The sequence below is a fragment of the Lepidochelys kempii genome, chromosome 2 (assembly GCF_965140265.1).
Source record: "Lepidochelys kempii isolate rLepKem1 chromosome 2, rLepKem1.hap2, whole genome shotgun sequence".
Lineage (NCBI taxonomy): Eukaryota > Metazoa > Chordata > Testudines > Cheloniidae > Lepidochelys > Lepidochelys kempii.
This window is the reverse complement of record NC_133257.1, coordinates 36,031,864-36,056,156: the sequence shown is the minus strand read 5'-3', so window position 1 is coordinate 36,056,156 and position 24,293 is coordinate 36,031,864. Positions and strand designations below refer to the sequence as shown.

Below are 24,293 nucleotides of genomic sequence, written 5' to 3'. Positions count from 1 at the left end.
TTCTAAAAGTCAGGGTGAACAGATTAATTTGCACTTATTAAAATAAGCCTGAGAGTCAGGGTGTTACCTTAACGAGGGTGATCATAATAGGCTATGAAGTAGCAGAAAGTATGTAATGTACTGCCTAATGTCCTTGTGACCAACTTCCCTCTACTGCAGGGGTGGCCAACCTGTGGCTCTGGAGCCACATGCGGCTCCTTGTCCAGGCACCGACTCCAGGGCTGGACCTACAGGCGCCAGCTTTCCAATGTGCTGGGGGGGGGGGCTCACTGCTCAACCCCTGACTCTGCCACAGGCCCTGCCCCCACTCCATCCCTTCCCGCCCCCTCCCCTGAGCCTGCTGTGCCCTCGCTCCTCCACCTCCGAGCCTTCTGCATGCCACTTCTTCTTTAGTTCAAGTCACAGCGGGTATCTACTTTAGGAGCAGGAGGCCTGGAATTATCTCACTGCTGATGCCTATGAAATCTATGCATGTGGAGTAGAGCTTGGTGAAAGTTTTCATCCAAAGCTTTTTCTTCATCCAAAGAGTAAATAAATAAATAAATAAAAAGTCCAAATCTAAATTTGTTTTGTTTTTTTGATTTACCAAACATTTTGAAAAAATTTCATTTCAGATTGACCCAAAACAATTTTCTTTTTTTGGTATGGCCAGGGAATCAATCAGTTATTCACAGAGCTTTAATCTAGGGTGGATGGATCTCTGATGAACCTGAAGTCTGATTGAATAAGAGAACTAGTATAAAAGTACTTGTGAGTATAAAAGTGCACCAGAAGTCTCCTCTGCATGGACAATACTGGAGAGGAGGTAGGACACAGAATCAGAGTTGTTTCTTTTCATCCTGATGAAGAAGTGCTAACCATTGTTAATAATGAAAGGGTGTGATGACCTTTCTTCTCAACAACAATGTAACAAATCACTTCCATTTTAGGCTGCTGAAATCTATTGTTTATAGCATAAGTCCACTGCTTGGCAGGGAAGGAAAGCCAAGAAAGGACAACACCAAGAAGGCTGAGCTCTTTAATGCCTATTTTGCATCAGTCTTTGCTAATTGGGACCAGATGCTTAACACAATTAATATTAAAGTGGAAGCAACACCAGCTACAATAGGGAAAGGACAGGTTAAAGAATATTTTAACAAGGTAGATGTAGGCAAATCAGCAGGGCCTGATGACATTCACTCTTAGGTATTTAAGAAACTAGCTGAAGCAATCTCAAAACCATTAGTGATTATCTTTGAGAACTCCTGGAGGATGGGTGAGGTCCCAGATGACTGGAGAAGAGCAAACATAGTACTGACCTTTAAAGAGGGGAACAAAGAGGACCTAGGAATTATAAACCAGTCAGCCTAACTTTGATTCTTGGAAAGATACTGGAACAAATTATTAAATTATCAATTTGTAAACTCTAGAGAATAAAAGGATTATAAGTAATAGCTAGCATGGATTTGTCAAGAACAAATCATGCCAAACCAACTTAATTTCTTTCTTTGAAAGAGTTATTGGATAGGAGGGAAGCAGTAGTGACGGATTTTAGTAAGGCTTTTGAGACAGCCCCGCATGACATTCTCATGAGCAAATGGGGTCTAGATAAAATTACTATAAAATAGGTGCCCAACTGGTTGAAAATCCACACTCAGAGATTAGTTATCAATGGTTTGCTGTCAAATGGAGAGGACATATTTAGTGGAGTCCCACAGGGGATTGTCCTGGATCCAGTACAAGGCAATATTTTCATTAATGACTTGGATAATATAGTGGAGAATAGGCTTATAAAATTTGTGGATGACACCAAGCTGGGAGAGATTGCAAGCACTTTGGAGGACAGGATTAGAATTAAAGATGACTTTGAAGAATTGAATTTAAATCATCAAGATTAAATTCAGGAAAGACATACAAAGTACTATACTTAGGAAGGAAAAAATCAAATGAACAACTGCAAAACAGAGAAATAACTGACTAGGCTGTAATACCACTGAAAAAGATCAAGGAGTTGTAGTGGATCACAAATTGAGTGTGAGCCAACAATGTGATGCAGCTGCAAAAAAGGCTAATATTCTGGGGTGTATTAACCAGAGTGTTGTATGTAAACCCAGGGGGTAATGTCCTGCTCTACTTGGCACTGGTGAGGCCTCAGCTGGTGTAACATGTCCTTTAAGGAAGATGTGGACAAACTGGAAAAAGAGTCCAAAGAAGAGCAACAGAAATGACGTATGTCCTATGAAGAAAGCTAAAAAAAACCTGGGCATGTTTAGTCTTGAAAAAATGAAGACTGAAAGGCAACCTAATAAATATGTTATGGTCTGATATAAAGGAGACAGTCACTGATTGATCTTCATGGCCACTGAAGGTAGGACAAGAAGTAATGGAATTAATCTGCAGCAAGGGAGATTTAGGTTAAATAAAATGTTTTTCCCAATAGCTCTAAGATTAGTTAAAGACTGGAATAGGTTCCTAAGCGAGGTTGTGGCATTCCAGTCACTGGAGGTTTTTAAGGGGGAGGTTTAAGTTGGATATTAGGAAAAACTTTTCCACTAGGAGGGTTGTGAAGCACTGGAATGCGTTACCTAGGGAGGTGGTAGAATCTCCTTCCTTTGAGGTTTTTAAGGTCAGGCTTGACAAAGCCCTGGCTGGGATGATTTAGTTGGGGACTGGTCCTGCTTTGAGCAGGGGGTTGGACTAGATGACCTCCTGAGGTCCCTTCCAACCCTGATATTCTATGATTCTAAGAACAGGTTAGATAAACACCTGGCAGGGATGGTCTAGGTTTACTTGGTCATTCCTCAGTGCAGAGGGCTGGACTAGATGACCTCTCAAGGTCCCTTCCAGCCCTAATTTCTAAGATTTTATGATTAGGGCCTTAGTGTCTGTATCTGCAATGGGAAAATGACCATTTAGCACAGCAAATGAGATGACCTAACTATCTTGTAGTACATCATAAATTTTCTTGTAGCTAAAAACCATACATAAGGGCAAAACCCAGTTACAGTCTGTGAATAAAAGCGTAGTTTGTATTCATGAAATCTATACATTAGTTAAAACGCTAATTACATTTAAAACATATATAAATTAATAGACATCTCATCCCTTCATTAATGACCAATAACCCAAGGCCTCCTCCTTTAAGGAGTACAAACTCTGGCATAAAGCTGAAGAAATCCAAATAGAAATGGCAAGTTTTGTGGTAAAGATATGAAATGTAGGTTCTTTATTTCTCCTGCCATAAAAATATGTTCAGGGAGCCTTCAAAGATTATATATTTTTCACAGATAATATACTTTCATGGTTTAGAGAGCTCAGTTTATATACATTTTTATATGACTCATAAAACTACTCTCTGTATCACACTGTGAAAACATCTGTTTTTGGAAAAATCACTAACAATTCCTGTAATGATTTGCAGCCTTCTGATCTCAGTAGGGCCACCTCAGACAACTCCTGAGCCCAAAGGACATTTGAAAATTCTGGGCATACTTACACTATCCAGCTGTCTGACAGTCTTGACTCCCAGGCTCTAGTTTTGATTATCACAGAGTCACTGTTTGACCGTCACCCTGGGCAAATCACGGAGGCCAACACTTTCAAACTTGAGATCAACATCTTTATTTAATTAGCTAAAAGAGCGGCCTGATGTGCAGAAGTGTTGAACAGTCACAGATCCCAGAACCATACAATCAGTGTAATGAGATCTATGAGCCCCACAGGTATGTGGTGTGAGGCTTTTAGACCCTTGGGTGAAAGGCAGCCTACCAATGCAAATTACTATTTTTACATGCAAATGTTTATCTTCTCCTGTCCCCTCCCTGTTTTCACACTTCTGTCCCATCATCTCCCCCCGCCCCCTGCCCCCGCCTCCCTGGCAAATAGCAAAAGATGTTAATAAGAAAATGTAGTGGCTCTGTGACTGACAGCAGGAGCCACAGAGTGGGGCAGACTGCAAGAATCTGAGGTTTCACACATGTTTGACGTTTCCACTCATCAGAGATGAAGAGAGTTATCACAAACATTTCAGCAATACTGTATGGATAAATTGCCCTGCTCCCTCTGCCCCCTCAAAGCTAATCTGAGTAGTGGGAATCCAACTTAGTTCCTCCTGAATGTCCCTATTGACCACCCTGCTGAGATATCTCTACATTGTTATCCATAGGCATAGGACTTTATTGGCCTTCCAGGAGCTCATTTCTCCCACAAGCCAGTAAGTGACTCTGGGACTGTTTTTAAAGCAGAAGTCATGATTCTTAACGGTCAGATCTAGCATCACAGCCCCTACCATGCCTCTTCTGTACTTCTATTAAAGCTGCAGTATTCATAGATGGGTGGCAAACACCATCAGCCTCTGAGCTGACTTCCTCTCCTGCTTGGTCCATACATGAAAGCAGGGTGGGGACAAAAATCTTCCCACACCTCATAAAAGCTTCTACTGGTCCCACACATAGGACTGGGAGCTCCCTAACACTTCAAAGTTGGGACCCAATGGCTCCATGCATGACAGAAGGTTTGCTGGGTTCACCACTCTCCCAAGCTTTCTGAAGCACATGCTTTCCCAGCAACTGCTGTCAAATAAGGGACAATACAAGGAAACATTCAGTTTTTAAAAAAAAACACACAAAACAGGATTGATGTGTAGCAAAGGCCCTACTTTTGGCTGCTTACATAGGAACAGAATACACATATAATGTCGAACCATGATATTAGCAGTAACATAGGCCTTCTGGGAATATAGTTACCTTCCAAAGAAGAAAAAGGGTTGAAATTTAACAAATGAGAAGTTTTTCATCTTTTTTTTTTTTTTTTTTTAAGAAACAGACTCCAGGAAACACTGACTTTTGTTAACATTTCCTTTGTCAAAACCCAGGTTTTGGTCCATGAAAAAAATCCAACAATGATTTTGAATAAAAAAGCCATTGAAAATAGGTCTGTTTCAAACTCTGCAAAATTGAAAGTACTGCAAAAAAATTAAAATTTGAAGCTTTTTTTTTAAATCAGCTCTCATTATTGCTAACATACTCTGGACCAAGTTGCCCTGTTAAACTTTTATTGCATCCAGTTCTCATGCTTCTCTATGCGTAGTGTGTGTCATTGTGCATTGTAGAACTGATCAATGAAATTGTTTTTAATTGTTCACTTTATTAATATAACTTCATAAGTAAAGTATTATGAATGGAACTACATTCATTCATAAAACCAGGTACCCCAACAACTGGCTAATTGAGTTTCACTTTCAATCCAATTGCTGCTTAAATCACTGAAACTTGCACTGCTTCAACATTGTAACTTCTGTTCACTGTTTGCCATTCCTTACACTTATCCATGTTGTAACCCAAACTCCATTTTTACTTGTCCCAAACTCCATTTTAAAATGCTCACTTCATTTTTGCAAAACCCTGCTGTAATCCGGTTAGTATAGTTTAGATGTGTGAACGAGGTATGTAGGGATGATAGAATCAACCTCCAGCCCCAGACTGTCCTGATGAAATAAAGTGTAAACACCAAGGGCTGAAGATCCAGACAACAGCCCTGACAAAGCAAGCAGAGTCCACCCTCAAAAGAAAAGAGCAAAAGTACAACTGAAGAAACATCAAAGCCAGGTCCCAGGCTGAAAGTCATGTCTACAACTGATGGGTGATCAATCACACCGAACCCAGAGGCAGCCTGACACAGCAAGACCTACAGCCTCTGGATTCAAACTGAAGCCTACAAAAAGGATGGGTGAGATGGAAGACTTTGGAGGGTAACATTCTGCTGCCAACATGGAAGGGCATCAGTGCATGCCCAACAGAGACCCAGCCCTTCCTTGCGTCCGGCTTTCCTGGCCAGTTAGCCACCACAAGCTACAAACCCAAGCCACGAACTGAAGCTACATTCAGGACTGGTAACTATCTAGCAGCTACAGAACATTTGATATATATATATATATGTGTGTGTGTATGTATACATAGATATTAGATATTAGTTATTGGTCATAAATCAAATTGTATTATTATAATAAATGTGACATCTTGTCTTGTCCCCTGAAACGCTCCTTTGCAGCTGGGTAATGCTAGCAGATTTGTAGGATCACCACCAGTTTTCTCACCACCTAGATTAGCCTGGGAGAGGGGATAAAAGAAGCACCTGACCAGACTGGTTGGAACAGATCCCCAGGAGGGCCAACATCTAGCAGTGGTAGCACTACTAGATCAGAATAATCTCTTGCAGCATCTAACTTCTTCCAGGAAGGCAGAACCAAGTACAGCACTTGATAGCAAGATTGCCGTAATTCATCCACAAGCTGTTGAACTACATTCAGGAGCTACTGGGAGAAATTTGTGGCTTGTATTGTGCAGAAGGTCAGACCAGCCAATTATAATGGTCCTTTACTGGCCTTAATCTGTGAATTCGTGAACACAGAACTCCTCTCTACCAAGTGAAGCAAGAGATTTAGACTTAATCTATGGTGGCTTTATGGGGCGAGAATAAAGAAAACTTGTGTTTAAGCCCTAGAAAGAAATGTATTAAAGCCTTATTATTTTGCTCGACTAGGTGATGTTTTTAAAAAGTAAAATGTGAAGAAATACCATCCCAGCAGTCAGAGTTTAAGACTTTGCAAGTAGCTGTAGTGTTAACATAGCTTTGCTTTTTTGTGTTACTCTTCTGTTATAAATGTTTGGTTCAACTAACTAAATTCCTCTAAAGCAATTACTAGAATGACAAGAGGTTTCAGAGTAGCAGCCATGTTACTCTGTATTCGCAAAAAGAAAAGGAGTACTTGTGGCACCTTAGAGACTAACCAATTTATTTGAGCATAAGCTTTCGTGAGCTACAGCTCCGATGAAGTGAACTATAGCTCACGAAAACTTACGCTCAAATAAATTTGTTAGTCTCTAAGGTGCCACAAGTACTCCTAGAATGACAACATTCACTCATTAAAGCATATTAAGATCTGTAGTGCCTATTTTGGCAGCTGGTAAATTTTGGCTCTTCAGAAGTTGATGCTGGATTTACTCACGACGGGCACCAGAATGCATTGCTTAGATGGGGCAAGCAGGATCATTTTCATCTGGCTTTATCTACAGAGAAACAAGGAAGACAATATGATACAATCTTTCAAAAGGTTTCAGAGTAACAGCCGTGTTAGTCTGTATTCGCAAAAAGAAAAGGAGGACTTGTGGCACCTTAGAGACTAACCAATTTATTTGAGCATAAGCTTTCGTGAGCTACAGCTCACTTCATCGGATGCATACTGTGGAAACTGCAGCAGACTTTATATACACACAGAGAACATGAAATAATACCTCCTCCCACCCCACTGTCCTGCTGGTAATAGCTTATCTAAAGTGATCATCAAGTTGGGCCATTTCCAGCACAAATCCAGGTTTTCTCACCCTCCACCCCCGCCACATACAAACTCACTCTCCTGCTGGTAATAGCCCATCCAAAGTGACCACTCTCCCTACAATGTGCATGATAATCAAGGTGGGCCATGCCCAGCACAAATCCAGGTTTTCTCACCGCCCCCCCCCCCTTTTTTTTCTACTTTGCCTTTTGTCTCCGGAAGTGGTAACAACAGAGGGAGAGCACTAAGAACTGGAAAGAATGATTACAGATCCCTTGCTCTGTTGTAGCTTTAGCCTTTGTTACTCTCTGTTACAAGAGCTCTCTCCCGTATGACAGAGGAAAACAAATAACATGCTGTTCATTGTTACTGCAACTGATGCTCTGGATGAAGCTTCACACTGCTGGAGACGTTCACAGAACCATAGAAATTAAAGATAGAAAAGATAAGTCCATAATCCTGCCATTGCAGGTTTGTTCCCCGCAGTATATTTATTCATTGGTGCCTTGTATAGCTGCATTTTACATTATGCAAGTAATGGAGCTTCTTCCCTGTCTCTTGGGATACTGTTCCACTGGCTAGCAGACCTCACTATTAGCAAATTTCTCCCCCAATGATCAGCCTAAGTTTTCCTTTGCTTACTTTTCATCTGATGACTCCTACGTGCTTGGCCCATCTTCAATTATTCCCCTGCCATGAGGCATACACCCTTCACATACTTGTTGTTTGCGGTCATTTTGCCCCCTCGTTACTGTTTAGTGAAACTATAACTTTTTAAAAATTTCTTTCTGAGTCAATCCCTTCTGCTTCTTAAACACTTAATGGCATTTTTCTGTAGGAAAGAAAAGATGTGACCAATACCCTTCTAGTGGAGCCCATCTTCCTTGAGGCAAAGGTGCTGAAAATGTCACCACCAAAAAATTGACATTTACCAACAGTAGCCACAAGCAGTATCTGAAATAAACCTGCATTTCTCTGCTTAGAATAGGGAATAACAAAAAGAACTGTAACTTAGATACTAAGGTGTGGTAACTTGGTTAATGCAACTCACTTTACTAATGCACATTGTAGAAGTGTATCTACTTAGCATGCTTACTAAAAAGTATAAAATGTGTATCATCATAATTAATACTTGGCAATTACACAGTGTCTTCACTCACCAAAGCATTTTATATACAAACACACTCATTAGGTAGGTAGGGCCTCCTTATGCCTTTTGAATATATGGGGAAACTGAGACATAGACAAGTTAAATGACTTGCACTAAGTCGCACAGTGAGAAAGGAGCAGAACTGGGGATAGAGAAGATTCCTGCTCTCTCACGGGGGACTGCACTGCCTTCTTATCATATAGTCAGTCAGCTAATATTAACTCCTTTCTTCTCTCTTATACCTTCTGAGTCAACTAAAATGTCTCTGACATGGAGCTCATCTGTCTCCTTCTGACAGAGGTTTGTGTGCTTGCCAGAAACATTATACCCCTTGGTGAGTGTATTGATTACGAAACAGGGGGGCTGTAAAATTCTTTTTTTTTTTTTAAAGCTCGTTTTACTAAAAAACATCAGATTATTTCCAATTTTTCGGTAAAATTTTGAGTTGGATTTTGAGCCATTCTGTGTTTAGATTTTGTTACTGCTCCTGTTGCTGTCTCAGACCTTTTCTACACTACTGGGGTAAATCAACCCCAGTTATGCTACTCCAGCTACGTTATTCATGTCGCTGGAGTTGACGTAGCTTAAGTCAACTTACTGCAGTGTCTACGCGGCGCTGCGTCAATGGGAGACACTCTCCCGTTGACTTATGTTCCTCCTCTCGTTCTGGTGGAGTACTGGAGTCGACCAGAGAGCGCTCTGAGCAGACCCGCTAAATCGACCCCGCTGCATCCATCGCAGCAGCATCAGTTCCCAGTAAGTGTAGACATGGCCTCAGACATAGCTCCCTTAAAAAGGGTCGTGTTATCTCAACAATTGACTTAGCTCAACCTTTTCACTGTTCCTCAGACCCAAGTTTCACTCAAGCACTTAATTCATCCAGGCGCCAGCTCAGTTATCCCATAGGATTTCCTCTGTTTGAAGCTTTCATCAGCAAGTGGTCTTCCAAAGCATAGGCTATAGAACCTGCCATATATTTTCATCAAAATTAAAGATACAGGGCACCCACCCTCCAGGAGTGTTCAGCCCACACAAACTTGTCACATACAAGAGGGCTTGCAATATTTGTTCTGCATACGTGCAGAAAGGTGCAGAAAGGAAAGTAGAAAAGAGTTACCTGGAAGAGCCACGCTTTAGGGATATGTCTATTTTCCACCCCTGCTGGACTGAACTGAGCCCACTTCTCCATATCGTGCTCGCTCAACAGGGACAGGCTGGCAAACCTACAAGAGAACAGTTCAGTTCTTTCTTATTTGTTTCCCTCTGCATTTGAAAATTGCACGTAACTGAAAATGAAGCCCATTATTTCCTAGCTGCCCATTTCATGCCTCACAACATTTTCATCAGCTCTCTTGAAAATCCCAACCTACAGTATTTCAAAGTGCCCAAGAGAGTTTGACACTCAAATCCTATCAACCTTTAACTGGGGTTGGTTGGCTAACTCCCTTAAGTGCTGTTGAAGCCATTTTTAGGAACAGCTGGCCTTCTCCCATCTCATTTTACTCTTACTCCTCTTCCACTTCCAGCCTGTAGTCCAAACAGGGCCTAGAGTGTTGGGGGATCCCTCAGTAACTAGTCAATGTTGCTCAGACTTCAGGCAAGACAAATGGGTGCCCAATAGTGATACAAGATGTCCCCTCCCCTGCAGATCTGCACACCACCCCTCCAGCATTTCTAGCTCTTGTCGGAAAGAGATCAAGTTTGATTGAAGTCACTTGTAAAGACATTTTCTCTTCATGTTTTGTTTAGGGAAAATTCTCCCTAGTTCTTTCTGATGGGAAATGTAAACTGGCACAGTTACTGTAGTCTCAGAAATCCTGTGACTGCCAAGACTGTCCTTAGCTCAATTGTGAATTTGCCTCTGAAAAGATACATACAGTCCAGTTTTGTTCTTTTGTTTTTCAAGTGCCACAACTAATCTCAATTCCACATGTGGGTTGTTGCTTTAGCCATAATACCAGAATCTGGATGTAATGGTGTTCTGATACCAAGGCTCAGCCCTGCTGCTGAGACCTGCTAAATGAGCCTCTCATTATGTATTAAATAAATCATGGACCTTTCCCAGACGTGCAGATGAACATCTTGTATATTTGCTGGTGTAATATGGCTCCAGAAATGGTTTCAGTAGTAAACTAGCATTAGCATTAAATGTCATTTATTTTGCATTAGAAACCCACAGAGCCAAAGTTAAACAATGAAGACAGAGTACTAGTAATAAATTGCCCTGACTTGCAAAGTGCTGAATGTTTCCAACTTCCAATGAAATCAGTGGAATTCAGGGCACACAGCACCTTGCAGGTGATGCTCAGCACCTCACAGGATTGGGTCAAAGGTGACAATTGTTAAGCAGAGCTCTGGAAAAAGCTTGACTACTTTAGGAATGTTTGAGAAAGTACACTATAGATACGTTATGTAAAGCAGAGGTTCCCAAACACAAAATTCTTATAAACATTGAAAGGGGAACATAATATATATAAGAACCTGGGGAGATGTTTAAATGAAGAACCTGATTTCAAGACAAATATCAGGCAAAGAATCAAGAATAATTTGGGTCAGATCCTCATTTGGTGTACATCAGGATAGCTCCATTTTACCAATTTACACCAATCTATACAAGATCTGTATAAGATCCAGCCCTTCTTTTTCCTTTGTGAAGCTAAATAAACAGTAATCTCCTTTTAATTCTCAGCAAAAAGAATATATTTTTTAGGAGGTTGGCAGAGAGAAAAAAGCATTTTGTAACCCTATTTGTATTATGTATGTCAATTAGCAGGCAGGCTACCAATTCCTACAGGAAATGCGTTTACAGAGCAGAAGTCAGTTGGAAGAGAGAGCAAGACCCACTTAACCTCTGGCACATATATTTCATCCGGCCAGAAGAGGGAAGTATTGGAGCAAACAATATACCCAATTAATTGGTTTGGAAACATTTCAAACTTGCAAAAAGCTCACATGTATGTTGATCTGTTTCAGGGCTAAGAAAGTGTTATGAATATTACTGATTCAGGGCAGGATTTTCAAAAGCACATAAGTGCTTAAGAAGCACAAGTCACTTAGGTGTTTTTGAAATCCCACCCCCGAGGCAGCAAGGCTAAAGCAGCAAAAATATGTCTCATGACCAGTAGTACATGGTGAACAGGCATAAGATAGTCAATCTAAATGTTTCACAGATTTCCTCCTTTAGTAATTTAGACACTGAGAACTTGATCATGGAAAATGCTGAGCATCAGTTTGATCCAGCAAAGCATTAAGCACATGCTTAACTTTAAGCATATGTGTAATCCCACTACTGGGACTGTGCATTGCTGGATCATAGAATCATAAATATGTAGAACTGCAAGGGAGCTCAGTAGGTCATCTAGTCCAGTCCCTTGCACCGAGGCAGGACTAAGGATTATCTAGACCATCCCTGGCAAGCATGTGTCTAACCTGTTCTTAAAAACCTCCAATGACTGAGAGTCCACAATGTCCCTGGGTAATTTGTCCCATTGCTTAATCTGGTCTTCCAAAGTGCTTGCAACTCCTCCCAGCTTGGTATTGTCTGCAAACTTTATGAGTGTACTTCCTATGCCATTATCCAAATAATTTATGAAGATATTGAATAGACCCAGACCCAGGACAGATCTCTGAGAGCCCCCCCCCCCCTTGATACACCCTTCCTGCTTGATTGTAAACCATTGATAACTGCTCTAAGTAAACTTTTCCAACCAGATGTGCACTCACCTTACAGTAAATTTATCTAGACTATATTTCCCTAAATTGTTTATGAGAAGGTCATGTGAGACAGAATCAAAAGCCTTACTAAAGTTGAGATATATCACATTTACTGCTTTCCCCTTATCCACAAGGTTGATACTCTGTCAAAGAAGGATTTTAAGTTGGTTTGACATGATCTGTTCTTGATAAATACATGTTGAATGTTTCTTATTTTCTTCTACATGCCTACAAATCGATTGTTTGCTCCATTATCTTTTCAGATACCGAAGTTAAGATGACTGGCTTATAATTCCCTGGGTTGTCCTTATTCCCCCTTTTATAGATAGGTGCTATATTTGCCCCTTTCCAGTCCTCTGGGAGCTCTCCTGTCCTCCATAAATTCTCAAAGATAATCACTAATGACTCAGAGATCTCTTCAGCCAGTTCCTTAAGCATTCTAGGACAGTGGTTCTCAAACTAGGGCCGCTGCTTGTTCAGGGAAAGCCCATGGCAAGCCGGTTTGTTTACCTGCCGCGTCCACAGGTTCGGCCGATCGCGGCCCCCACTGGCTGCGGTTCGCCGCTCCAGGCCAATGGGGGCTGCAGGAAGCAGCGTGGGCCGAGGGATGTGCTGGCCACCCTTCCTGCAACCCCCATTGGCCTGGAGCGGTGAACTGCGGCCAGTAGGAGCTGCAATCAGCCGAACCTGTGGACACGGCACGGCAGGTAAACAAACCGGCCTGGCCCACCAAGGGCTTTCCCTGAACAAGCGGTGGCCCTAGTTTGAGAACCAGTGTTCTAGGAGGTATTTTATCAGGCCCTGCCAACCTGAAGACATCTCACTTGTTTAAGTTATTCTTAACTTGTTCTTTACCTATTTGAGCCTCAAATCCTACAGTCTTCAGCACCTTGCAGGATTGAGCCCCAAGTATCTAACTATGAAAGAGCTAGAAAATTGCTGATCTTTATTCACAGTTTAGGATCTCATTCTGTGAGGTGCTGAACATCTATAACTTCTGTTAAGTCAATGGCGATTACTGCTGCTCAGAGCTTATCATGATTAGACCAGTGTGACCACTTGTACAATGAATGGGACCAAGATTTCAAAGGCACATGATCCCAACCTCCAACTTACACAGATATACCTGAGAACTGGAGTTAGCCCCAGGTGTTTTTGTGTGAAAAGAGGAAGAGCAACCTATAGCTTCACCTCTAACCTACAGCTTCACTTTCTCCATTCTGGACACATTCCGATCACAAAGGCAAGTGAAATAATCACAGAAACCCAGACCTCCTCCCCCCAACCCAAAAAAGCTAATTTTCCTCAAACTGCACAAAGATTGCAAGTGCTACAGCAATGTATTGTTTTAATTAACCTCATCCTGCTGCTTGATTCTTTTGTAGACATATTCAGGGAATGGTTTACGTGTAATGTATTTGCCATCTCCTGCTGTGACATTGAAAACGCCACCTTCGTACACCACTTTGCCTCTTGAAATGGTCACAACTGGGAGCCCATGGCAGATCATTCCTTCAAATATATTGAAATTGTTGGCATGGTGATGTGTCTTTGCAGATATAGTCCTGTTTTCAAAACAAACAGAAACCCAAACAAATTATTATTATCCTTACATTCGACTCCAACATAAAGCTCCAAGAAATGGAGGGGGGAGAGAATTTAGCTGTATTATTAAACTGCAGCTTTGCACTATAGATCATGGAAGCAGCTGTAAAAATAGAATACAGCATTAACATTTCATTGAAAAGTAATTGCATTTCAAAAGAATAAAAAGGGATTTCAAATGCAAGAGACTTTGCAGCCTTAAATGCAGAATTTTCCACTGCAAAGAGGTTAGTGTAAAAAAACAGATCAGATCCTTGTTTTTGGATTTATTTCATAATTTAACAAATATGTCTATGTTCAAAATTACAGCCTGGAAAAAATGTGTCCTTTCAACCAAAGTGAGCTTGCAACCTCTGGTTTGAAAAGTTTGGCTCTGGCAAGTAAGAGATTGAGAAGTATTAACAAGACAAGACCCTGGAGAGTCAGAAGTTGGTAATGAATATTGGTCACTGCTAGACTGGCCTGGATTTGAACTGGTGACCTAGAGCTCAACACCATGTTCCCACGCTGTGTCACTTTACTATACTGGGGCTATGATGATACTACTTTGCACTATTGTACCACCATTCCTCCAAGGATATAAAGCAATTTATGTTAAATAAACACCACAATACTACTTTGAGGTAAAGGAGCATTATTATCTCCAGTTTATAGATGGGCAGACTAAGAGACAGAACTAAGGGTACATCTACCCAGTGAGCGGCTGTAAATCTCAGAGCCCAGACCAACAGACTTGGGCTCACGCTATGCCACTAAAAATAGCTGCGTAAATGTTTGGGCTGGAGGTTGGGGTCTGAAGCTTAAGGAGGAGCTTCAAAGGCCGAACTCCAGCCCAAGCCACATTATGCCTACAGAACTATTGTAAGTGCCATAGCTCAAACCCGAGTCTGTCAACCTGGCCTGTGAGACTCCCTGTATAGATGAAACTTAAAAGATGAAAGGATTGTCTTAATGAAGAAATTGACCAGAATAACTCTTCTGTAATAGCTCCCTGTCTGGACATTCTATTCTGGAATAAAAATCACCATCTTGTGAAATAATTAGTGTGATTTATGTATAGCTTATTCTGCAATAGCTATTTCCGTACTGAGAAGCCCTAAATGGCTTCTCACAAAAGTAAGATGGTCACAAAAAAAGTAAGCTAGTCACAAAAGTAAGACGGTTAAAATCCTTACACTCATCGTGGAGGCTACTTCAGCATACTATAGCAGAGGCACATCAGGTAGACATATCGCTAAACAAAAAGAGACATGAAATTCATGGGAGATGGCACAAATAAGAAAGAAATCCAATGGCAGTGATAAAATTTACTAGATGACATAATGGATTTTCTGGACACTGCCTTCCACAAAGCTCCTTTACACCTGTGTAATATAGGTATTAATCTTCAGAAAGTACTGCATAAGCTCAGTACAGTCTCCTTAATAGCCCTTGATAAAATAAATTAATTGATTGATTTTAAAAAACTCTCCATAGTTACATGTGACCCTTAGGAATCCCTGGTAATAGCCACAATAGTTGAAGTGTCCCAGGACTTGCAAAAGTAGAAAGAATGACCAAACACCTGATTAAACAGAAGCCAGAGCAGCACTGATTGACCCAGAGAGCATGACAATACAATTTTGCATCAAAGTGTTTGTGGTTATCATTGACAAGATCATCACTGAGCATCATTACCAGGAAGCTTCTGAAAGTTCCTGTATTTGCTTTGAATGTCTGCATGATATTGACTGCTCAGCTAATGGCACTTGCATCTGAACTGCTGCTGCCAATGTTCAATCTAAGTGCCCAAATCTGCCATCTTTATTGGGGCTGCAAATGGCCACATTTTGAGCAATGGGATTTCTGTTGGATTAAGGAATTACTCAATGTAAGGAAGGTATAATCTGATTGCAAGCATCCAAGACCTGAACAAGAGAGTACATTGATGAGTTTAAGTACTTCAGCTTTGGTTACTAATTACATAGGTTCTTGTTCCAAGCTAGACATTATCAAATGCAGACTGAGATCAACCATACTGGGACAGAATGAACACAGCCATTTGGTTTAGTAGGATTATTAAAGTCATCAGGCCTGGTTCTTCTCTTGCTCACTTCACTGGAACTATACTGACTTCAGTAAAGCTACTTTTGATTTTGAGTGAGTGTGCGTGGGTATATATAAAAGAATAAGATCTGCTGAAAATATCATTACACATGTGTTACACACACACAATTGTATGTTTCCTAGTTTTTTAATGACACCTTTCACCATGCTATCTAATTGCGGGTATTAAACGTATGAAGTGTTCAAAATTATGCTCACATTTCAAAGGGGTTAAGAACACCGTGACAGCACAAGTTGCTCTGCTAATGTGTTGTGTTTCTCTTTCTTAGGAAAAATAACAAGCAGTCTCTTGGCAAAGAGTCGTGTGCAGCTGGGGCTGAAGACTGACAAAAAACGTGACAGATACAAGTTGCTAATTTTTATTTTAAATGAGCGCAGATTTGTCCACCAACATTAGATAAATGCATAGGCACTTAGGCCCTGATCCTGAGCCTATTGAAGTCAACATAAGGGCTCCAATTGATTTCAGTGATCTTTAGATTAAGCCTGTTAAAGCCTGACCCTACAAGAAGCTCTGCTCCCATTGCCTTTGCAGGGCCAAATCACTACTTGTCAATGTCTCTCAGGCATTAAAAGGTGTCAGTGAAACAAGAGCTGACAGTGTGTGTTCGTATATGCACATTGCTGTGCGCTCCCCACTGTCCCTCCCCTTTAGAATGTAACACTTAATTGCTTTTATTTCACTGGGGTTTGGGTTGTCAGCATGCACACACCATACAACCGCCAATGAGAGCAATCAGGGGTGAGGGGGAAGTTTCAATCAACATGTATTGCACGTTCATGGGCAAAGCCTGAATAAAAACAATACAGGTCAGTGAGTACAGCTACCCACACACATTTTCCCTAAGACTCTTCATTCACCATTTAAGTACAGGATTTTCGGGGGTGCTGTGTGTGTTGGGGTCTGTAAGAAGATGCCATGTAGCATAAATACGATAATATTACAGTTCTTTTCCTATCCAAGTGCTGTTTAATGAATACGTAAATATAGGAGCTTAAAATAATCCTAAATTGGTAGAAAATAAGTTACTACTGCTGCTGCCTTGGGCTTCCAAGTAATTTTTATTATATCTTTTCTAGTAGTTTTAGTTTGTACATTTGACATGTCTCTGCTCGGACTGCTTGCCCCTACGCAGAAAGCATTACAACTAGGAGACTGAGGTTTTTAAATACATACACAACTGAGACTTATGCACCACACTTTTTCTGCAAAAATAACTAGTGAATCCTGCAGAAATAGGCCAAATATTTCAATGTGAAATGGACCCTTAAAATGGAAGTCTTGGCCAGACTGGTGGAGTGTTGGAAATGGAACCTGTGTCAAGTGCAATAGCTACTGGCTCATTGAGCTGTCACTCTGAATCCTATAGATTCTTATAACCTGAGGAAGAAAAGAAAAGCAAAGCAAAGCAAAACACTCAGCATGCACCGAAAACACCCAACTTGCTGTTACTGTGCAATGACACAGAAGGGCTAATGCAGCTGATTTTGTAGGTTTTTTTTAACTGCCTCACATCACCATTGGTAATATTTCAGAGAGATGTCAGAATCTCCCCTGCAGGCCTCCTCTGTCAGGCTCCACTCTCAATTCTCCATAGTTACGAATCAGCACTTGACCAATTCTTTCCGCTAGTATCATCCAATGCTTTAAAACTGCAGCCCCATTGCATCCTACCACGGGGACTGAGGCATGTTAGTGATGCTAATGATTTTGTTTCAAATGGACCAGCGTCTAACATTTATTAATAAATAAGAAGAACGCAGCTCTTATGAAATTTCAAATCATTGCCAAAATGCAACAAAGCTCGTGAGGCTGGCTGTGCGTAATATTTCAAATGGTTGAAGGCTGTCAGCTAGCTTCATTTTTCCAGTAGGTTGTGTGTGCCCTCTTTAGGATTTTTGGTGAAACATATAAAGATGCTACCAGTGAGAATTAGCATCACCTATATACTTAGGCTGTGTCTACACTACAGACCTTAAAGCAGCACAGCTATACTGCTGCAGCTGCTCGGCTATACGGTCTCCTGTGTAGCTGCTCTATACCAAGGGGAGAGAGCTCTCCCGTCGGCATAATTAAACCACCCATCAATGAGCAGCAGTAGCCACGTTGGTGGGAGAGCGTCTCCCATTGACATAGCACTGTCCACGTCGGCGTGTCTGTCAGTCAGGCCCGCCGCTAGGCGCCAGCTAAGCAAGCTGGTGCCTGGGGCGGCGCTGCTGAACGGGTGGCACTCCGGCTGTTTTTGGGGTAGCACTCCGGCAGTATCCCCGGCGGCAGCCCCCCTCCGTTGCTTCCCGCGGCAGCAATTCGGCCGCAGCTCCCTCCTGTTCTCTACGGCGGCGGCGTATTCAGTAGGTTTGGGGGGTTTTTTGGTGGGTTTTTTTTTTTTTTTTTTGCTGCTTGGGGAGGCAAAAAATGTAGAGCCAGGCCTGCTGTCTGTCAGGGGGATGTTTATTTCACATTCCTGACTGACAAAAGTTTCACCGACAAAAGTACTAGTGTAGACATAGCTTTAGTAATGTACTCATCTCACAAACCACTGTATGGGCTCAATTCTGCTCCTGTTACAGTCAAAGGCAAAGCTCCCATCCCATGCAACAGGAGCAGGATCAGATCCTAAACAAAAAATGCATTTTCTGAACTTAAAATTCATCTGTCCAAATAAGGAAGCAGAGCCTTGCTGACTGAAAAGATACCCACAGAAAAACTGCACCTTTGTAGTTGGAACTGAAACCTGTGGCAAAGAACTTATAACGTACACTCACCAGTGGGTGACACTAACTTAACTGGTTGGGGCAGGGGCAGAATGAGGCCTGGTCTCCACCTTCTTAGACTAGGCACTAACCCAGAACACCCCTCGCACTGTCCTTGAGTTCAAGGATTAGGATTGTGCTAGAGCCCTTCGTAGGGAAGCCAGGGATGCTTGTTTCCTGTTCCCGTCTTCTTGCACTGGTGGGAGGCTGAACTTAGCCAGCATGGATCATAGTTACACAGAGGTCTCAGTGTGGTTAGTGTCATGTACTTCTTGTTTAGAGTTGGATGCCTGGCTGCTACTAGCCGGTCAGGCTTCTGTATCAGATATACACGGATTACAAAGCTTCCTTCTCAGAGATACACTTCAGATGTGTTCACCATAAGGTCTTTTAATGCTCTGACAGGTTTGGCTAAGTATACAGCATTTGACACCCAGCGCCACCTTGTGATTGAACTGTATAATAGAGTTTAGCACTCCATTAGTTAGTTTTACTCTTCAGACACACAGGTATTTAGTATAATGTACAAAGCTTGTTGTTTTTCTATAAGGTCAGCAGTCCAGAAAAACATTTACAGTCTGTCCAGACATCAAAGACGTCTGTTTAGATACACTACTGTAAGTGCCAAATAACCTGAAAATAATTTATGTGCAGTGCTGTTAAAATAAGACCTTCTTTCACCCCACCGTGGGGACTTATTGCACTACAAAATGCTTTCATATTTCCTTTTCCACATAAAAGGCTGGACGGATAAGATTGGATTACTCAGACCATACCTTGTAGCTTTTGGGTCCCAAATAACGATGTCAGCATCAGAACCCACAGCAATTCTTCCCTTCCTCGGGTAAAGGTTAAAGATCTTAGCTGCATTTGTGCTGGTAACAGCTACAAATCTGTTTTCATCCATTTTACCACTGTGCTGCAAAACAGTACATGGAAGCAAAAACACTAATTTTGTCCGGAAGGAAGGAAATAAATTTCTGTAATCAAAACCACATGGCTGAGTGGTGTAGAGGTCTCAACTAACAACACACCAATCTTTTCAATAACTATCTGTGCTGTATTGATGAGTTTAAATTAAACATGAATATCATGACATTGACACACACATTGTAATGTACATTAGCTGAGTTTGATACAATAATTTTCTTTTAACTTTCCAAAAGTGGTACTTCAAAGAGTAATGGATCTGATCTCAAAGCCAACCACTCAGAGTCTGCACCCCTGAACCACCTTTCCCCCACCCCAACCCCCTGCCCCAGCCCTGATCCCCCTCCCACCCTCTGAATCCCTCAGTCCCAACCCAGAGCACCCTCCTACACCCCAAACCCCTCATCCTCAGCCCCACCCCAGAGCCTGCACCCCCAGCCGGAACCCTCATCCACCACCGCCCCCCACCTCCCCTGCCCCAGCCTGGAGCCCCTCCCACACCCTGAACTGCTCATTTCTAGCCCCACACCAGAACCCATACCCCCCCCCAGCCAGAGCCCTCACCCCCTCGCGCACCCCAATTTCGTGAACATTCATGGCCCACCATACAATTTCCATACCCAGATGTGGCCCTTGGGCCAAAAAGTTTGCCCACCCCGGTATAGAATGGTGGGGAGAGAAATGAAAGGAAAGAAATTGTGACTGCCTTAATTGCACTGGTGCTCTGGAAGGAGAAAAGTTTTAGCTATAAAAAATCAGCATACCATTCTACACGTATGAAAAGAGAGAGCTGTCATGACTAAGTCCCATTTGGTGATCTTTCCTGAAAAGTTACTTTGACCACACTGTTACCCTTTCAAAAGCAGCAAATGGTAGGTGTGTTTCATGACTCGCTTGCATAGTAAATCTGGAGGCAAATTCTGTCCTGATTTACGCCCTTGGGAATCCCCCCTGACGTTACACAGTGTAAATCAGGGCAGAATACCACCCAGAGTGTATAAGATGTATATTTGCTTTGCATCCCAAGTCCAGGATAACAAAATAGATCATACTCAATAGAGGGGGGGGGTGGGCATTTCTTAAGTGATAAATTAATATATTTTGAATGTACATTACCAGCATGAAATTCAGATTCACCAGGTAAAAGGAGTTCAATTCAAATTCAGTTAAACCAGTGTTCTCTAGAGCCTTTAATAGTACTGAATTGGTCAGAGTGTTCTACATTCCAGTGCCAACTCACGCAGCGTGTGGAAGATAATCAACACTTCTGAAAGCCAGGTCACTTATTTAGATTTCTAGCTTTACCCATAAATGTTTGAAAAATGTGACTGCTAGCTTTCAGCTTCTGTTTTTGGTTATAGTCCAAAGGGCCTGATCCTGAGAGGTGCTGAGCACCTCCTTTGAGGGCACTGGATCCTGGAGTCAATGGGAATTGAAAATGCATTACCAAAAATTGCATTTGGGTCCTTGCCACTTCATCTAACCAGGTGCCGTAATCGCTACTCTAAGGGATCTGGGAAGCTAGTATTTTTAAGAAGTTATTTTAGCTTTTGTTGGGGGTACAGGGTGGATTTTTCTGCTCCAACATCAGCTTAATCATGAGGAAAAAATACTCACCACTCCTTTTTCCCATATGACAGACATCCTGTCCTCTACACCATTCACCCCATTAGGGATCTTGGTGAAATCATCCCTCCCCAGGGCTTTCTGGCAGATGTCGAAAGTGCAGTTGTCAGTTCCTGTCACAGTTAGGTCATCACTATAAAGAAACAAGATATGCCATGAAGTGAAGTATGCCATCACACTCCTATGGACATGAGAGCTTGTGGGAAGGCTGGCCATGCCCAGCTATCCCTCCTGAAAAGAGCAGCTAACCCTGCCAATCTGAGTTCAGTTCCTTGCCCCCATGAAGAGTAACTTCTTCCAAGTAGAGACATCCAGCCCTCCTCTGCAATGCAGTTCTCTCCTACCATACCCACATCCAACTTTTCTATGCTTTGTTTTAGATATTTCAAAGGCCTTCTGTGTGCAGGTAGCATCCCCACTTTGCCTCAACCAAAGGGACTGGTTCTGCTCTCATGCTAATTTTACACCAGTGTTATTGAAGTTCAATGGTGTTACTCTTCATATGCACCAGTGTCAATGAGAAGAGAATCAGGCCCCACATCTTGGGCAGATGACTAGGGAGGAGTATAAAAATATTGCTCAAGCATGCAGGAACATAATCAGGAAGGCTAAAGCACAATTGGAGTTACAGCTAGCAAAGGATATGAAGGGTAACAAGAAGCATTTCTACAGGTATGTTAGCAACAAGAAGGTGGTCAGGGAAAGTGTGGGACCCTTACTGAATGGGGGAGGAAACCAAGTGACAGATGATGTGGAAAAAGCTGAAGTACTCAGTGCTTTTTTTGCCTTGCTCTTCACAGACAAGATCAGCTCCCAGACTGCTGCACTGGGCAGCACAGTTTGGGGGGGAGGTGAGCAGCCCTCAGTGGTGAAAGAACAGGTTAAGGACTATTTAGAAAAGCTGGACATACACAAGTCCATGGGGTCAGATGCAGTGCATCCAAGGGTGCTGAGGGATTTGGCTGATGTGATTGCAGAGCCATTGGCCATTATCTCTGAAAACTCGTGGCAATCGGGGGAGGTCCTGGACAATTGGAAAAAGGCAAATATAGTGCCCAGTCAGCCTCACCTCAGTCCCTGGAAAAATCATGTAGCAGGTCTTCAAGGAATCCATTTTGAAGCACTTGGAGGAGAGGAAGGTGATCAGGAACAGTCAACATGGATTCACCAAGGGCAAGTCATGCCTGACCAACCTGATTGCCTTCTATGATGAGAAAACTGGCTCTGTGGCTATGGGGAAAGCAGGGGACATGATATACCTTGACTTTAACAAAGCTTTTGATACGGTCTCCCACAGTATTCTTGCCAGCAAGTTAAAGAAGTATGGATTAGATGAATGGACTATGAGGTGGCTAGAAAGCTGGCTAGATTGTTGGGCTCAATGGGTAGTGATCAACGGCTCGATGTCTAGTTGGCACCCAGTATCAGGTGGAGTGCCCCAGGGGTCGGTCCTGGGGCTGGTTTTGTTCAACATCTTTATTAATGATCTGGATGATGGAATGGATTGCACCCTCAGCAAGTTCACAGATGACACTAAGCTGGGGGGAGAGGTAGATAGGCTGGAGGGTAGGGATAGGATACAGAGGGACCTAGACAAATTAGAGAATTGGGCCAAAAGAAATCTGATGAGGTTCAACAAGGACAAGTGCAGAGTCCTGAACTTAGAATGGAAGAATCCCATGCACCGCTACAGGCTGGGGACCGACTGGCTAAGCGGCAGTTCAGCAGGAAAGGACCTGGGGACTACAGTGGATGAAAAGCTGGATATGAGTCAACAGTGTGCCCTTGTTGCCAAGAAGGCTAATGGCATATTGGCCTGCATTAGCAGGAACATTGCCAGCAGATCGAGGAAAGTAATTATTCCCCTCTATTTGGCACCGGTGAGGCCACACACCTGGAGTATTTTGTCTAGTTTTGGGCCCCCCACTACAGAAAAGATGTGGATAAATTGGAGAGAGGGCAACGAAAATGATTAGGGGTCTGTGACACATGACTTATGAGGAGAGGCTGAGGAAACTGGGCTTGTTTAGTCTGCAGAAGAGAAGAGTGGGGGGGGGATTTGATAACATCCTTCAACTATCTGAAGTGGGGGTTCCAAAGCAGATGGAGCTAGGCTGTTCTCTGTGGTAGCAGATGACAGAACAAGGAGCAATGGTCTCAAGTTGCAGTGGGGGAGGTCTAGGTTGGATATTAGGAAACACTATTTCACTAGGAGGGTGGTGAAGCACTGGAATGGATTACCTAGGGAGGTGGTGGAATCTCCATCTTTTGAGGTTTTTAAGGCCCATCTTGACAAAGCCCTGCTGGGATGATTTAGTTGGGTCTGGTCCTTCTTTGAGCAGGGGATTGGACTAGATGACCTCCTGAGGTCTCTTCCAACCCTAATCTTCTATGAGTCTATGATCTGCAAATACTGCAGAATGACAAATTAATTCCCTTCTTGAGGTTTGACTTACTTTGTTGTTTCAGTCACCAATAAAGTCTCAGCTTAAGCATTCTCCTCATGGCTGGTTTCGTAAGGGTTCCTGCGGGACGCCCCAGTCTCTGCTCCTACTTCCTTCTGAATAGAGGGTCATGCCACTGGAGTGAACAAGCCCTAACTGGCACAATGAGTCAGCAGAATTTACTCAGCAGTTTGATGCAGGGTTCAAACTCCTGCTAACCAAAAGGGTCAGCTAAGGAGCCGGGCATCCCAAGGTGTGGTTACAGATCCTGCCACTGATTACACCTGCCAATGTGCAGCCTTGCTGCCCCATTACTGCTTTGCTAGCAACTTTATTTATTTATTTATTTGAATACAGAAGTGCTGTAGCTGTGACCTGTTAATAAATCATCTAATAGGTCCCATACACAATACAGCAGGACTTGTCACTGCTTTTTAGTCTGCTTACTTGGCTAGTAAATTCATGAGGAAATCAGGTGTTGAAGGGTCTGGCCTCAGTGGAGGTCCCATGACATGTCCTGCGGCGTGATGCCATTCTTTATGCCAGTAGTGAGTGCCATCTGTACCAAGACTAGCAGCAATAGGTTCCCCATATACTACCTTCCCTGAAAAACAAACATGACAAGTTAATATAATCATTAAAAAGCATTTAA

General features: G+C 42.4%; 1 protein-coding gene across 1 annotated transcript in view; it reads right to left on the bottom strand.

The window, feature by feature from the left end:
* Window positions 1-6,913: 6,913 nt before the first annotated feature.
* The window catches only part of DPYS (dihydropyrimidinase), a 53,115-nt gene continuing 35,735 nt past the window's right edge, over window positions 6,914-24,293 (bottom strand). Inside the window, exons 5-10 of the mRNA XM_073329354.1 lie at window positions 24,089-24,245; window positions 21,189-21,330; window positions 19,418-19,560; window positions 13,534-13,741; window positions 9,580-9,685; window positions 6,914-7,046 (exon numbers count right to left, since the gene is read on the bottom strand). Coding sequence (XP_073185455.1) covers window positions 9,608-9,685; window positions 13,534-13,741; window positions 19,418-19,560; window positions 21,189-21,330; window positions 24,089-24,245 — 728 coding nt within the window. The 3' untranslated portion in view covers window positions 6,914-7,046; window positions 9,580-9,607. The remainder of the gene's footprint in view (window positions 7,047-9,579; window positions 9,686-13,533; window positions 13,742-19,417; window positions 19,561-21,188; window positions 21,331-24,088; window positions 24,246-24,293) is intronic.